Source organism: Cnephaeus nilssonii, assembly GCF_951640355.1.
Source record: "Cnephaeus nilssonii genome assembly, chromosome: 14".
In the NCBI taxonomy this organism is placed as follows: Eukaryota; Metazoa; Chordata; class Mammalia; order Chiroptera; family Vespertilionidae; genus Cnephaeus; species Cnephaeus nilssonii.
In genome coordinates this window covers 62,693,224-62,710,005 of record NC_137085.1, presented here as the reverse complement: position 1 = coordinate 62,710,005, position 16,782 = coordinate 62,693,224, and the positions used below count along the sequence as shown (strand labels likewise).

Genomic DNA, 16,782 nt, shown 5'->3' with positions numbered 1-16,782 from the left:
AATACATGCCAACTGAAGTGTCCTTCAATAGATGATTGGATAAAACAGATGTGGTACATATAAACAATGAAGACTACTCAGTCGCAAGAAAAGATGAAATACTGCCATTGCAACACCATGGATGGATCTTGGGAATATCATGTTAAGCAAAATTTGCCAAGGGGGGAGAGAGACATCTTCACAGTTCTCATTCCTGTCTTCTCTTTCCTTAAATCCCCATCACTAGCATGGAATTAATTTAGAAAGGGGCAATGGTAATGAATTTCCCTCTTTTGAATAATACTTAGCAAGCAAGAGCAAATAAACAAAAAAGGATATTTTAATGTTTGGCATAGCTGCTCTGAAGTATTATATCAAAGCAGCTTCAGTTTTTAAGGGGATGACCTTAAATAACTAAGGGCTTAGCTTTGCATCATAACAGGATTATTTAGAGATGTGGGGGTGGGGGTGATGAAAGTAAAGGGTCTGAGCCAGAAATTATCCTTGACCTAAAAGATGGGCATCTATGCTTAAGAATCAGGCTGCCCTAAGGAAACGTTCACCTTTATGAAGCTGATGACACACTGTCTCAATTTGTGTATAGGAGACCTTTTCTATTTACAGTGGTATGTGATAAGTGCTTTTACCTTAGCTCCTCAGATTCTGAATGCTTTTTAATTTCAAATATTTTTAAATGTCTAAAAATATATTTTAAAAATAAAGAGTTAAATGGCTAGGACAGTGGTCGGCAAACTCATTAGTCAACAGAGCCAAATATCAACAGTACAACGATTAAAATTTCTTTTGAGAGCCAAATTTTTTAAACTTGAACTTCTTCTAATGCCACTTCTTCAAAATAGACTCACACAGGCCGTGGTATTTTGTGGAAGAGCCACACTCAAGGGGCCAAAGAGCTGCATGTGTCTCAAGAGCCGCAGTTTGCTGACCACTGGGCTAGGACACTTCAAAAATAGTTTCCTTAGTTCTGAGTTCACAGTTAGGAATTTCTAGGAGGGGAGATCTTAAAATCTCTAGAATTCTTTTGTTTCAGCAGAAGTTGCAGAGAAAACAGATTTGACTCATATTCTCTTCAATTGTCCCCTCAGCTCTAACCCATTTTCACAGAATAGACAGAGAAGAGTTTAGACCAGGAGGCCTATGCGCTGATTCAGATGAATTCCAAAAGACCATCCCTGAGATTGGGCTTGGGCAATAATTCTGATCCAGAGGCCATGAGGAGAATTGGATAACGTCCATACAAGACTCCATTAAAGTGAACAAAAGCCCCCTCTTTGCTCATGTCTTTCATCACAGACCTGAAGGTTGTCTACCGAATAGAATGGACTTCCCTAAATATACTACATGGAAACTGATGTTCTCCCTCTTCCTCTCGCCCCTCATTAGAGGCTTAGGAGGTCAGGCTACAAGCAGCATCCATGGGCATAAATGTCAAGATTACAAAGAATTCAGTAGTATAATGACAATGTCAAAGAGTACCAACAATACTTGGTTGGTTGTTTTTATACATATGGCAATATAGACTGTGAGCAATTTGAGGCAAGGTCTTGTATCTTAGTCACCTCTTTGTCTCTTGTACAGTGCCTGGCACAAAGCAAATGCCTAATAAATAGTTATTAAATAAATTCCTAAGCTAATACTTTGTTTTTATTTTTTATTTAATTCAGTCAGTATAAAACCATTACTTGAGCACCTATTATGTACCAGATACTGTACAAAGCTGTGAATAGACAGACATGAATCCCTCCTCATAAGTGAGTCTTCTTTTCACACCTTATAGTCTAATTGAAATTGGTGAAGTAACTTACACTCCTGATTGTTAACATTATTATTGTAACACTGGGGATGAACAACACTACTGCTGAGCCACTATTTCCTCACATACAACTTAATGGTTGAACAAAATTACCTATTCTATAAATTTATCTAAGTTATGAAATTGTTGTAAAGGGTATGAAACATATAAAGCATTATATAAATTAAGTTTTAAGATTGTAAAATTATTTTTTTTAATTTGAGTACTGTCAAAAATAGATGTTCTCCAGTCTCAAAGCAATTTAGTCTCTCAAATGGACACATGCACAGCATTATGTAAAATATATAAAGAATTTAGCAATTCTAGTATTGTATTTTTAAACTAGATCTCTATTGTTTAATGTAACTTTCTTGAGAATGCAATATTTGATGTTTGGTATCTTCTGTAAGATCTAGCACTTTTCAAAAAAACAAATAGCATTCAGTAAATGAATTCATACAATGGAAACAACTTAAGAATAACCAAGGATTCGAACCTGAATGACATTTAGGAGATTCAAAAACCCCATGAAATTATATGCAAAACTGTGGGTCGGAAGGCCACTTTGTAGAATTCTTTGGCTTTATCAATGAGTTCTACTATCCAAAATAGTTTTCTTCACTCAGTGTGCAGCAATTGAATATCAACTACTTGCCAGGCATTGTTCCATGATTCAGACTTAGAATCTAAAATATTTTTTATAAATAATGAATGTTAATTACATCAAATTTTTACAGAATCTGCTTTCTCAAATTCACACCATTAAAATTAATGCACAGTCTACTGAACATATTTACATTCTAAATCAGTGCTAGATACCATGCAGTCATTTAATATATTTGCTGGTAAAATATACTTTAGAAATATATTCTTATTTGGCTTCATGGAAAAGGCTTCAAGATGACAGAACTGATAGGGCTTGAGTGAATAATATATATATATATATATATGTGTGTGTAGATATATATATATACATATATATATCTACACATATATACACACACACACATATATATATATACATACATATATGAGTATATACACACCTACATATAATTTAAGAAATCTCTAGTGAATCATAATGCTCTCACTGTTTAAACCATGTCTCATTCACCAACTATCTTACACCACAGCTGGGTTACTATTTATTCCTAACAAAAACAATAAAGCTATTGTCCTTTAAAAAGAATGATGACACATTAAAAAATTTCATAAAATTGTTTTGTAATCAGTTTTCTCAGGGACTTTTCATTGACTGAAATAAACAGCTTTCAAATGCTCCAGATTTTTCAAATCTTGAGAAAACCTTTAAAATTTAATGACAATTTTCCCTTTGGAAATCTTATCATCTCTCTTCAATGCATTAAGCATCTCCTATCTATAGTCAATATTTATCTGAAGAGCTATTTAAATTCTCTGAATAACATTTTTACCTTTGAGAATGACTGCTATATTCTTGTCACAAACATATAGAAAAGAGCATTTTCCCAGATATAGGCATAGAACACTGAAAGACTAAAATTCTCACCCACAGCAAATGTTCATTTTATAATGTGACAATTTCTATGTAGCATAATCTAAAATTACTGTGTCAAAAGATGGTTACCTTATATGAATTAGCTAATTCCTATATTCTGTCAGAACTGAATTGCAATGAGTGATAGTGGCCAGGAGATGGCGGAGTCTCATTTTCCTAAGATTTACTTCATTGGCCTTTGGGTGATTCACAACATTCACTTTAAAGAGAAATGTTTTATTAACGGCACTGTGATCACAAATGATAGATACGAATGAAAAATAAGACATTCAGAAAAAAATAAGGAATTTAAATTTCTCAAAAGTTTTACTTATTACTAATCATTTATATGTGAATAAAATATATTAAAGTACTTTGAGTAACTTTTTTTCTCTCCAGTGTACAAGGAACAGAAGGAAAGAAAAAGTTTAAAACAATAATTATTTAGAAGTACCTCAATTGTTCAATTCTTCCTTTGGTTAATTTTATATAACGCTGGATTGTTTCATACTTACAAATGTATTTTACAACTATAAACTCCACTTTTCAATAAAATAAAGACAAGTACAGTTTTAAAATAGAAATTTAACAATGTATATTTTAGGGAGAAAAATGTGTTAGTTTAAAATAAAAGTATTTCTTGAAATGGCTTTATTCAAGGCACATACAATGTTTAAATGTTTCTTTCACTTAATAAATGCTAAAGAAGTCTTTAAATCTCAAGTTTATTATATTGCTTTTAAAAAACAGCATCTTTAAGGCCTGGTAATCCACTCACCTACATAGTGAACACATTAATAGATGTGGATGTGGGTGTAGGTGTGGGGTTGCATTGCATGCCTTTTAGAAATGCTTCAGAAAGGGGGGATAGACAGGTGTGTTACAGATTGTCCTGAGTCAGCCTGGAATACAGTCTGCTGCCAGTTATATTGTCTTTACTGGGGTGGTGGGAAGAATCCCTAATCATCCCCGAAAAGGCATAATCCAAAGCTGGGTGAAAAGGCAATGCTGGTACCAGGCCAGGCGTTAGGTAGGGAGACATGAAACCAGGTAGCCCTCTTCCTGGGGAGGAATATGCCAGCCGTAATGGACTGATACCTAGTCTAGGACTTAAGCTGTAGAGACTGGAATCACGTCCATAAGAAGCAGAACTGGTTTGAAGAGGAGAGAAAGCTGATTTATTTCCTAGAGTTCCAAAACCAATTCCAGCTAAACTGAAGTTTGAAGCTCTCTGGAAAGCTGTATTTCCCAATTCTCCTGAGCTTGCTAGGTCCCTGCTGTCCGGTTGCTGCTCTTTGCCATTTAGGACCTGTTCGATAGCTTGGACCACATCCCCTTTGCAGAACTGCAGAATGCCTTCCAGCCGGCCGCGCCTGTAACTTGGGAAGATCTTGGTAAGGATATCAAGAGGATCTCTTGGTCTTGAAGACACTGTGCGAAGTCTGGACCTGGGAGCAGTGAAGTTTCTGGCCCACTCGCTTTCATTTCCTGATTCCAGATCGGAGGATGATAGAGACCTGGGACTCTCTTCACCTCCGGATTGCTCCCCAGGGTGAGGAGACACAAGGCTATCACCCTTGTTTGAGTTTTCTGAAACAGATGACCTAAGATTGTGTTTTCCAAGGACACCAATAGGCTTAGGAGATGATCCCAGGGTAGGCTGATGAGGTTTGGAGACCGGTTCTTTTTGTCCACTCTGGTATGAGTCACATTTACTCTCTTTGTGTTCTGGGGAAAAAGAAATAAAGAGGAATCAAATAAGGAGAAACTTCCCAAACATGGTGCTGCCTACTCAAAAATAATGCTGGATAGAATAATTCTGCCCTCATAGCATATTAGTAATACTTATTCACTGTAAGACATTTTAATGAATAAGAATTTTGAAAGCTCATTTGGAAATGCCAATGTTGGAATAGTGGGAAAATGCTATTTATTATGCCATTTCAAGATCACAAAAATTAAATAATATATAAATTCAGTAGTTATTTAGGAATCAGAAATGAGAGTCCATTGCTATCCCAAATTGTTAATGTAACACCCAATGTCGCACACTGGCAATATGAAGTTTTCCTAAATGTCGCTTAAGTTTTGTTGTTATCCAAATGAGTCTTCTTTTCACAATGACATGATGCTCAGAAAGAACTGAGTGAAATAGTTATGTTTAGGTAAGAAATCAAAAGAAGAAGCAACCTGAGTATGAGAATGAATATTCTATCTGATCACTAATGCTACATTTCTACAATTGGTTTTTAATGCTCACATTAGCAAGTTCCAACTAAATTACCTGAATAATGTAAAAAAAATAACAAGATTGTTTACTCCATTTCAAATCTAAACCAATAATGATGACTGCTGTACCAATCTCAAATCACACCAGTCACATACTTCATTTTAGTGAGAGGTGATACAGAGTTGGTGTTTTTTATAATCCTCTGCGAAATACAGGCTTTCCTTTTCAACCCTAGGAAAATATCGAGAAAAGAGGTTACAGTCAAATTGTTCCTAAAAGAAAATTAGAAACAGCACTATTGCACTATTGTAATCTGTATGGGTCTTCAAAGTGTGCGGTAAAAATAATATATTAGGTATTTATTTCAAATCTCAACTCCCTTGTAATCTTAAGGGGAATTTTCCAACAAATGTTTTTACAGAGCAATCTGATTTTTCTACCTCAACTGGTTGAGCATGAATATTAATTAAACAAGAATATCTTTAGGAAAATAATAATGCATCTATTCACTAAGTAACTTTTATTTTGGTTTACCCTATAGACATATTTTATCTCATTTCCATTTTCAAAGAGTAAATTGTCAAATGGGGTACTCAGAAATTTTCAGTTAAACTTTCTTATGAATGCAACAAAACAAATATTGCCTAAAGCAGTGATTTGCAACCACAATTTGCAAAACTCCTATGTTTTCTCAAGGAGAGGTCCTACATTCTAAAATAATATCTACAAATTATTTTAAAATTAAAGTCAGTGTACAATTGAAAATTTTGATCACTAAAATGCTGTCATTATATCAAACATATAACAAAAGAAAGGATGTTTCTCCTATAAAATTACAACAACTCTAGTATTATCAACTTTAAATAAAACAATAAAATTCTTTTGATGTAATTCTGCCAAGTGGAAAGAGATTGGCATTGGTCTGCCATTCCATTTTATTTACAAGGATGATTCACTAAAGATAGCCCCCTGAACATGTAAGGCATCAACATTTCATCTCTAAAGCAATTTAAAGGCATATATATATATATATATATATATATATATATATATGCTTTAGAGATGAAATATATATATATATTGTTATTACATTGTACTCAAGGAGTATAATATAATGCAATAAAATATGGATTGCATGAAACCATCTAGAAAATAAGGTGTCTTTAAAATACTGTGATATCATTTATATCATCTCTCTGTTCTTTCAACTCCTATTGCTCTTTTTACTTCTTTACTTTTATCATTGTGTAGTATGTCTTGTAGTTTTTGGATATGTATAGTTTTCCTCATTTTGAATATAAGGTCCTTTTGTGTAGGGAAATCTTTATTCACCTCTGAATCACTGTTAGTCTTTGTCTCATGAATGAGTAAATAAGTACCTTCCCACAGCTCATGGATATTGTCTAAGAAGAGGCAGTTTAGAAAAGCCGTGAAACTAGTCTTCCAAAAAAGGGGGTCAACTGAGCCAAAGAATAAAATAACACAATTGACCCTATGGAACAGAACACTCTGGTACCCCTCCAAGAAAAATACATAACTCAGTATGTAGCAGAGGTTTGTCAGCCAAATCTCACTGTCAATTTAATTCATAGACTTTTAACTGTTGCTTCTTTTTTATAGTACTTTTGTTTAATAACTCTGCTCTTCAGCCCTCTTTGATATTTCAAAAGAAATGTTTAAAGTCTATTTTGTCTGCTGAAATAAACTAAACTATGGGCAAAAAAATGGCATAGGTGAAAAAAATCATATATGCTTTATATAAATGCAGAAATAGTTTTTTTATCAAAAGCACATCCTGTGATATAAGATCTGCAGTTTTCATAATCTAGGGACTTTTCTAATTAATAACTAACTGTACTGTTATAGTACAATCTCCTATAATACAACCTGTCTTGGATTGATAAAAAAATACTAGTAACATTTTCACTGCTAGTGGGCCCTGTGGAGGACTATGAAATTCACTAAAATACAGTGGGATATACATTAGCAGGAAAAGTTAATTTGGAATAACCCTAGTCAAATGTAGATATGTATGTTCAATGTAGATATGTATGTATATGTATATCTATGTGTGGGTGTGTGTGTGGGGGTATATGTATATATGACCTAACACAGTGTATGAAAGTGATTTGTAGCTGATAAATAAGAAAAAATAATTAAAACTCCTTGGGTAAGAAATCCCTAATATTGGACTTTGAAATTCTTATCTGTGTTTTCACAAATGTGGAAAAGTTAATTTTTTTCCATATAGGAAGAGCTGACACTTCAAATATTAGAACATTTTACACTTTAGGAGGCTGACAAATGAGGATTGGGGGTGGAATGCTTAAAAATTTGAAGAGACTGGGATGAAAAGAGGCTTTGGTGGATTTCAGTCTCGTCCCCATTTCTAGCTGGCTCCAGAAATTTGCCCCAAAGGTCAGGAACTCTACTCTCAACTATCAGTGAGTTTCTCACTCAAGATCAGAAAGTTAACTCTGGTTTTATAGCTGAAAACGGTACCAGATCAAGCTCAAAACGCAGCCCCTCTAAGCTTTTCACTCAATGACTACTCACACGAAGTCACAGGAACTGGGGCACAAACTCCATGCCTAAGGTAAGTTGCTCATCTGATTACTCACTCTTCACTTTTTCCATTATCTTATCCTATCGCCTTACAGAAAGCTTTTCCAAAGTGAATGGGATGGCACTCAATCACCCTCATTCACGTCATATTGCAGAGCGGTTTTCCAGAACTTAGTGTTCTTTTAAACAACTTTTAAATATATATATATATATATATATATATATATATATATATATATATATATATATATATATACACACACACACACACACACACACACACACACACACACACATATATACATATATATGATTTCAGAGAGGAAGGGAGAGAGAGATAGAAACATCAATAATGAGAGAATGATGAATCGGCTGCCTCCTACCCGTCCCACACTGGGATTGGAGCCCGAAACCTGGGCATGTGCCCTTGGACCAGGAATTGAATGGTGACCTGGTTCATAGGTCGAGGCTCAACCACTGAGCCCCTGGCTGAGCTTTTTAAACAACTTTTATTGCCCGCCTCCAGGGCAAGGCTGCTTGTTTCAAAAACTTTCTCTCCAGAACAATCATTTTCTTTTGCAAAGAGGAAAATAAAGACCAACTCACCTTGCTTTCCCTCCGTGTAATCTGGCTGGAAAGCCTGGCGAGCAGGGGTCGCCAGCCCACCAGCCCGGCTCCAGGCATCCAGTCCCAGCGCAGTCCCCTCCGCAGGGGCGCTCGCCTCCAGGGGGTTCTCGGCTCCGCTGCTGCCTCCCGAGGTCCGACCCCCGGGCCCCGAGGGCGAGGGTCCCGAGTACAAGAGCCTCTGCAGCCCCCCGGCCTCACTCTCCTCCTGGGCCTGCTGCCGGCGCAGGGCCACCTGGGCGGCCATGACGCGCTGGCGCTCGGCGATCAGGGTGCACTTGGCACAAGCGCAGTCCCGCCAGCGGCAGAGGCGCTTGTGGCCCTTGAGCGCCGAGACCACGCCGTGATTGCGGCAGCGGGCGCACTTGGGGGTCCGCGGGTAGCCGCCGCCCAGCGCGCCCACCCCGCGCTCCAGCCCGGGCGCCGGCCGGGGGCCCCCGCTCCCCGCGGCGGAGGCGGCGGCCGCGGCTGCCCGCAGGAACAGGCTGGGCGGCCGCAGGAAAGTTGGAGGAAGCGGTATCCCCGGCGGCGGAGCGGCCGCGACCACCAGCCCCGGGGCCAGGCGGGGTCCGCCGCTGCCGCTGCCGTCTCGGCTCCCGCACGGTGACGGCTCCATTCGGGAGCAGGGTCGGCGCGGGGTCGCCCCGGGGAAGTGCGCTCGCTGCCCCGCAACTAACCCTGCGGGGGTGCGGGGACCGGGGCGACGGCCGGGGTCCCGCCGCCTCCCACCCGCACACGGACAAAGTTTGGCACAATGGCCGCCGTGAGTTGGGGACCACCGCGTCCAGGAGCTGGAGACTCCAAGAGGTGCAGGTGCCCAGTGAGCTGCTGAGAGCCCGGGCGCAGCCGAAGGGAAGCTCGGAGAGGCCACCCCGCCCACCGGGCCGCCGGGCCAAGCTCAGAGCCCGGAGCCCAGGGCCAGGGGCGGAGAGTGGGACCTTCTGGGAGGAGGGGCAACAGGAGGCGCAAGAAACCCTCCTGATGGGATGCCCATGGCCTTTCCCCAAAGAAGCCCTTTTAACACGTGCTTCCCCATGAATTCCTCAGTGTTTGTATTTGTGAAATAACCTTCAAATCCTTTCCCAGGCCTCTCACTGCCCTTCTGAAATTAAGCAATAGTCGTAAATGCTCCTTTCCCCAAATCTAGAACAAATACTGCAAAAACGTATATGGAGCCAAAGAAAAGACCCCAAATAGCCACAGCAATCTTGAAAGTGTGAAGATTTGAATGTGGAATGCTTTCCTTTCCTTTTCCCAGAGGAAGGCTTCAGGATGGGAGCATGGTCAGTTTTCAGGAGAAAGCACAGCTCGACAGGCTGCAAAGGTTTCCCACTTGAAAGCTGCTTTACTTTAAGTAGGTCTTAGGGCTAAGTCAAAACAATGGATAATGAAGGGGATTAATTCACATCCAGATTCTTCTCCTGCATTTTGTTTATTAACACGTGCAAATTTGGACTCTACGTTTTATTAAATTTTGAAAAGCTACCTCCCAGAAGAAGTCTTTATGAATTTCTTATCTGGAACTATTTATTAACAATTGGGTTAAAGCTGTCTCAAAAATACTTCACATTTCAGTTGTAAAGTCTCAGGGAAGGTCCTTTAGACCATTCTGTAAATATGCTATCATAAAAATGTATTCTTGAAATACACACTTAATGCCTTTAATTGTAAGAAAAGATCATATTACTTTAAACTAAAAGAGCATTTGAGGTAGAAATTTCATGAGTGTTGGTTCTTACTGGAAAGGAGAGTCAGGGCTTTCTCCTTCTTCAAGATAATAATCAGTTGCCTAGACGGACAATTCTTATTCTAGCCCTAAGATGGAAAGTAATAATGACATTTTTACCATTCCATCTATTGCCATCCAGTGTCCGGGGGAGACACTGCTAATCAATCTGGGCTTTCTCCTCCCGGCCACTCCACACCATCACTACCATCACCACCCTCCCATATCTACCTGGTGTTATCCTGTCATTGAGGTTTTCTACCCTTCCTAAGCATTGGAACCACCTGGGACACATTTAAATCATATAGGCACTCCTGTCCAGGTGTTCTGATTCTTCTGGTCTAAGTATTTTGGGGGGTTTTGTTTTTTAGCGGTTTTTTATTATTAATGACTTTTTTTTTTAAAATGTATCTTTATTGGTGAAAGTATTATAGATATCCCCCTTTTTCCCCATTGACCCCCTCCACCCCTCACCCTCCCAGGCTCTCACCACACTGTGTCTGTGTCCATGGATTATACATATATGCATATAACTTCTTGGGTTAATCTCTTCCCAAACCCCATCCACCCCCACCCCTCTAAGATTGATCAATCTGTGCCATTTCTATATCTCTGGACCTATTTTGTTCATCAGCTTATTTTGTCCATTAGATTCCACCTATGAGTGAGACCACATGATACTTGTCTTTCTCTGACTGGCTTATTTCACTTAGCATAAGAGTTTCCAGGTCTCTCCATGCTGTCTCAAAGGGTAAGAGATTCTTCTTTTTTACAGCTGCATAGTATTCCATTGTGTCAATGTACCACAGCTTTTTTATCCACTCCTCTACTGATGGGCACTTGGGCTGTTTCCAGATCTTAGCTATTGTAAATTGCGTTGCTATGAACATAGGAGTGCATACATTCTTTCTCATTTGGTGTTTCAGGATTTCTTAGGATATATTCCTAGAAGTGGGATCACTGGGTCAAATGGCAGTTCCATTTTTAATTTTTTGAGGAATTTCCATACTGTTTTCATTAGTGGCTGCACCAGTCAGCATTCCCACCAGCAGTGTACTAGAATTTCTGCTACATCATCGCCAGCACTTGTTATGTGTTGATTTGTTTGATGGTGACCATTCCAGCAGGTGTGAGGTAGTACTTCATTGTCCTCTTAATTTGCATCTCTTTGATGATTAGTGGCTTTGAGTATTTTTTCATATGCCTCTTGGCCATCTGTATGTCCACTTTAGAGAAATGTCCATTAGGTCCTTTGACCATTTTTAATTATTGTATTGTTTGTCTTCCTTTTGTTAACTTATAGGAGTTCTTTATATATTTTGGACATAACCCCTCATCAGATAGATCATTGACAAATAAGCTTCCCCATACAGTGGGCTCCCTTTTCATTTTGTTGATGGTTTCTTTTGCTCTGCAGAAGCTTTTTATTTTGATGTAGTCCCATTTGTTTATTTTCTCCTTTGTTTCCCTTGCCCTAGGAGATGTATCAACAAACATATTGCTATGAAAGATGTCTGAGATTTTGCTGCCTATGGCTTCTTCTAGGATTTTTATGGTTTCAGGACTTACATTTAAGTCTTTTATCCATTTTCAGTTTATTCTTATGTATTGTGTAAGTTGGTAGTCTAGTTTCATTTTTTTTGCATGTACCTACCCAATTTCTCGACACCATTTATGGAAGAGACTGTTTTTACTCCATTGTAAGTTGTTGCCTCCTTTGTCAAATATTAATTGAGTGTGATAGGTTGGTTTGATTTCTGGGTTCTCTGTTCTGCTCCATTAATCTGTTCTTGTGCCAGTACCAGGCTGCTTTGATTACAGTGTTTTGTACTATAACTTGATTGCTGTTATTGTGATCCCTCCAACTTTGATCTTTCTCAATATTGCTGTGGCTATTTGGGGTCTTTTTGGTTCCATATAAATTTTTGGAGTATTTGTTCTAGATCTGTGAAATAAGGCAAGTGATACTGGTTTTCACTGTTGACTTTGATCCATACCTTACACAACTTATAAAGAAGTGAAAATAATTTTAAGTGAATGTATTTAAATAAAATGTACCAATTTAAATGAAAAATGATAAAATGTGTGAAAGACTGAAAACTAATAAGCTTGGCTAACAAAAAAAATAAAGATCTAAACAAATGAAGAGATATATTGTGTTCATAGTCAGAAGACTCAACATTGTTAAGAACACAATTATACCTAAATTGATCTATAAATCACTTCAGTCTCAAAATTCCAGCAGACTTTTCAGAATAAATTGTCAAATCCATTATAAAATTCATGTGGAAATGCAAAGGAAGGACCTAAAATAGCCAAAACATCTTTGAAAAAGGGTAAATTTGCAAGGCTAACAATATCTTATTTTGCAAGTAATTACAAAGTTACAGTAATAAAAACAGTGTAGTATTGGTGAAAAGATAGAAAAACCTACCAATATGTCAGAATAGAGAGTTTAAAAATAGACAACCAATTTTAAACAAAGGTGCAAAGTAAATTCAGTGGTAAAAGAATAGTTTTTTTTTTTCTAACAAATTTTTCTGGAACAATTGGACATTTTTATGTAAAAAAAATTGTTGACTTTGAACCATACCTTACACAACTTAACAAACACTGGCTCAAAATGGACCACAGACCTAAATGTAAGTCATAAAACCATATAACATAGGATAACAAGTTTGTGATCTTGGGTTATGCAAAGATTTCTTAGATACAACAATGAAAGTATGATCCCCCAAAAGAACAAATTGATAAATTATAATTTATCAGAATTAAATACTTCCTTTCTTCAGAAGGCACAGTTCATAGACTGAAACATCATACCACTGACTGAGAGAAAATAATTGTAATACATATATTTGATGAAGGCCCTGTATACATAAAAATTAAGAAATGTTGAAACTCAAAAGAAAAAAAGGACCCAATTTTTTTTTAAATGAGCAAAAGATTTGAATAAGTATGTCACCAGAAATGATACAGACATAGTAAAGAAGCACAAGATGCTGACCATCATTAGTCACGAGGGAAATACAAGTTAAACCGTACCATGAACTACTACTACACATCTGTTAGAGTGGCAACAATTTAAACGATTGACCATACAAAATATTGGCAAGAAGGTGGAGCAGCTAGGACCCTCATGTAGCCCTGCTGGAAATGTCAAACAGTCCAACCAGCCTGGAAGCCAGTTGAGTGTCTTAAAAAGCTAAACATGCGTGTTCCCAGTCATTGCAGAAATAAAGCAAACGTCCATACAAAGCAGCAAACTAGAAAAACCCAAACAACCATCAACAGTTAATATAAGCATACAACGGAATACTACTTAGCAACAAACAAAAGTACATGGCTACATGCTACACATGAATAAACCTAAAAATCATTATTTTGAAAGGCAGAAACCAGGTAAAAATGAGTATGTACTCTATGATATCATCCTATATAATAAAGAGGTAATATGTAAATTGACCCTCACACTGACGGCGTGCACAGCGGGGGCGGGACACCGGGGGCGGGGCCGGCGGCCGCTCCACACAGCTTCCTCCGGGGTTCCTGTGGCCCCACAGGGGCGTGGGGGTCCCAGCAGCCACTTCGCACGGGTTCTACCGGGGTTTCCGCGGCCCCACACACACACCGTGAGGGTCCTGGCGTCCACTTCACGTGGCTTCTGCTGGGGTTTCCGTGGCCCTGTGTGCGTGCCATGAGGGCAGTACCCGGTAGCCGCTTCATGCAGCCCAGAGATGGGGCATCGGGGCAGGACTCCAGGACTCGGGGCGGTCCCATGGTGCAAGGGGGTGGGCAGGGGGGTCCTGGGTCTCACACGATTTTGTGCAATGGGTCACTAGTTTAGTATAAAATACTAGGAATCTATACTGACAGAAATACATCGATGGTCCCTGGGAACAGGTTGGGAACAGGTTTTGGAAGGACAGTGAAAGATGGGCAGGAAGAATAACAAAGGATCAAAAGAAAACTTTTTTTGGAGGTGATGAATACATTCTTTAATTGTGATAATGACTTTACATATATATATATATATATATATATATATATATATATATATATATACATATATATGTCAAAATGTATCCAATTGTGTACATTAAATATATGCAGATTGTTGTATGTCAAATATACTATAACTAGAGGCCCAGTGCAAGAAATTCCTGCACGGGTAGGGTCCCTAGCGGCCGCTGCCAGTGGCTGGGGCCTCCCTTCGCACCTGCCTTGGCCTGGCGCCACCACCTGCTCCACCATCCCACCACAGTCCCACTCTCATCGGGGCCTATTGGGGCTGGCAGCACCTTCACTGCAGCCCGCTGCCAGCGCCGCATCGCCGATGCCCGCCATGTTCTGCGCCGGCCCCTGGTGGTCAGCACATGTCTAACTCCCAGTCAGTCCAACTCCCCCCATAGGGACAATTTGCATATTAGCCTTTTATTATCTATATACTAGAGACCCAATGCATGAAAATTTGTGCAAGTGTAGGCCTTCCTTCTCCCGGCTGCCGGCACCGGCTTCCCTCTGGGACCCAGACTGCCAGCATCGGCTTTCCTCCGGCACCCAGGACCCGGGCTTCCCTCCTCTGGCCACTGGCAGGCACCCGGGACCCAGGCTGGCTTCCCCCGGCCCTGGCTTCATCAGGAAGGACATCTGGAATGATGTCCAGAAGACGTCTGGTCAAATTAGCATATTACCCTTTTATTATTATAGATATAAAACCCTAGTATGCAAATATACTGAACAACAGAACTGAACAACTGGTCGCTATGACGTGCGCTGACCACCAGGGGGCGCATGCGGAACATGGCAGGGAATCAGCAGCAGAGGGCAGAGCGTGGAACATGTTGGGCATGGGCAACAGGTGGCAGAGTGCAGAACATGGCAGGTTTTGGCTACAGCAGGATGGTAGAGCAGGTGAGCGGGGGTGCCAGACCAAGGCGGGGTGCCAGTCACTGTCATTGGGGCAAGCCTCTGGTGGTTACTGAAAATTCTTTGCTTCCACGTGGTCCTGCCCAGTGCTCTCACCTACTGCCGGCGCCGGCCCCGCTTGCACCTGCTGCCAATGCCCAGCGCCAGCCCTGATCACTCAGCATCATCAGCGAGTGCGAGCAGCAGCTGCTAGCCCCATCGCCCCTCAGGGCTTCTCCACCTCCCCCTGCTCCTGAGGGGTGATTGGGGCCTGCAGCCGCCTCTCACACTGCTACTGGCGACAGCCCCACTCACACCCACAGCCAGCGCCAGAGCTACCACTCGCACCCACTGCTGGTGCCCTGCGCTAGTCCCGATCGCTTGGTGCTGTTAGCAGATGTGAGCGGCTGCAGGCCCCAATCGCCCCTGAGGGCTTCTCCACCTCCCCCTGCTCCTGAGGGGCAATCGGGGCAGCAGCCGCTGCTCGCACCTACTGCTGGTACCAGCCCCAATCGCTCTGCGCCATGCGAGGGGGGCCAGTGCCATCAGCACGCGGGAGTGGCAGTGGCTGGAGCAGAGCTGCCGGCAGACAGGGGACCAGGGGCCACTGCGCGGGAGGGGGCGGAGGGGCTGGGCGGAAACATGGAGGATGGGCTGAGACCCACCCCTGTGCCCACTGCAGCCTCACAGCACAGAATTCCTTTCAAGGTGCACAGATTTGTGCACTGGGCCTCTAGTATAGGATAAAGCTGCTATGAAAATAAAACCTCTTGTCACCTCTAGAAGAAGAAAGACATAGAATACCATAGATCCTAATCTAAGCACCCAAAGCTGGGGCACTGATTCTGAACACAATTTATTTCTTCTCAAATGCACCAAAAATCTCAAATCTTTTCATGTAACACTACATGTTCTATCTTCTTCTCAGATTATATATATATATATATATATATATATATATATATATATATATATATATATATATGTTTTGGTTTTTTTTCCTCTAATTATGCCATCCAACAGCAAGAGAGCACTGTGACTGTTCCTAGAAGTCACTGAGAAAATGTGAACAGCTGCAATTTAGCAGTGGCAACAGTTTCATCAAATGAAAAAGTGATGAGAAAGAAGAACATGTTTTTAAGCTGTGTGCAAGTATCACAAATAATGTCATTAAAAATTCATTCCAACTAAAGTAAAAAAAAAAAATAAAAAAGATTGACCTGATAAATGGGAAATGTAGAAGCATATCAGAAGGAAAGTTAATAAACAGAATTTTTCTCAAGCTCAAAAACATCTCTGGACCTCCTTTTTGTTGCTTATGTCTATTTTAATCCCTCATCCACCCTAAACTCTTAGAGTCAACTGCCATGTGTTTGTTGGTTCGCTGTACCAACCATTCAGCACAGAGAAGGAAAAGTACA

At 40.2% G+C, this 16,782-nt stretch overlaps 1 protein-coding gene across 1 annotated transcript; it reads right to left on the bottom strand.

Annotated features, from left to right (window-relative positions):
- Window positions 1-4,077: 4,077 nt before the first annotated feature.
- On the bottom strand, window positions 4,078-9,343 carry DMRTA1 (DMRT like family A1; the record flags this gene model as incomplete). The annotated part of the gene is made up of 2 exons (XM_079790326.1): window positions 4,078-5,036; window positions 8,710-9,343. 2 exons carry the CDS (start codon window positions 9,341-9,343, stop codon window positions 4,189-4,191), a joined length of 1,482 nt encoding a protein of 493 aa, XP_079646452.1. The 3' UTR covers window positions 4,078-4,188.
- Between the last annotated feature and the right edge of the window lie 7,439 nt (window positions 9,344-16,782).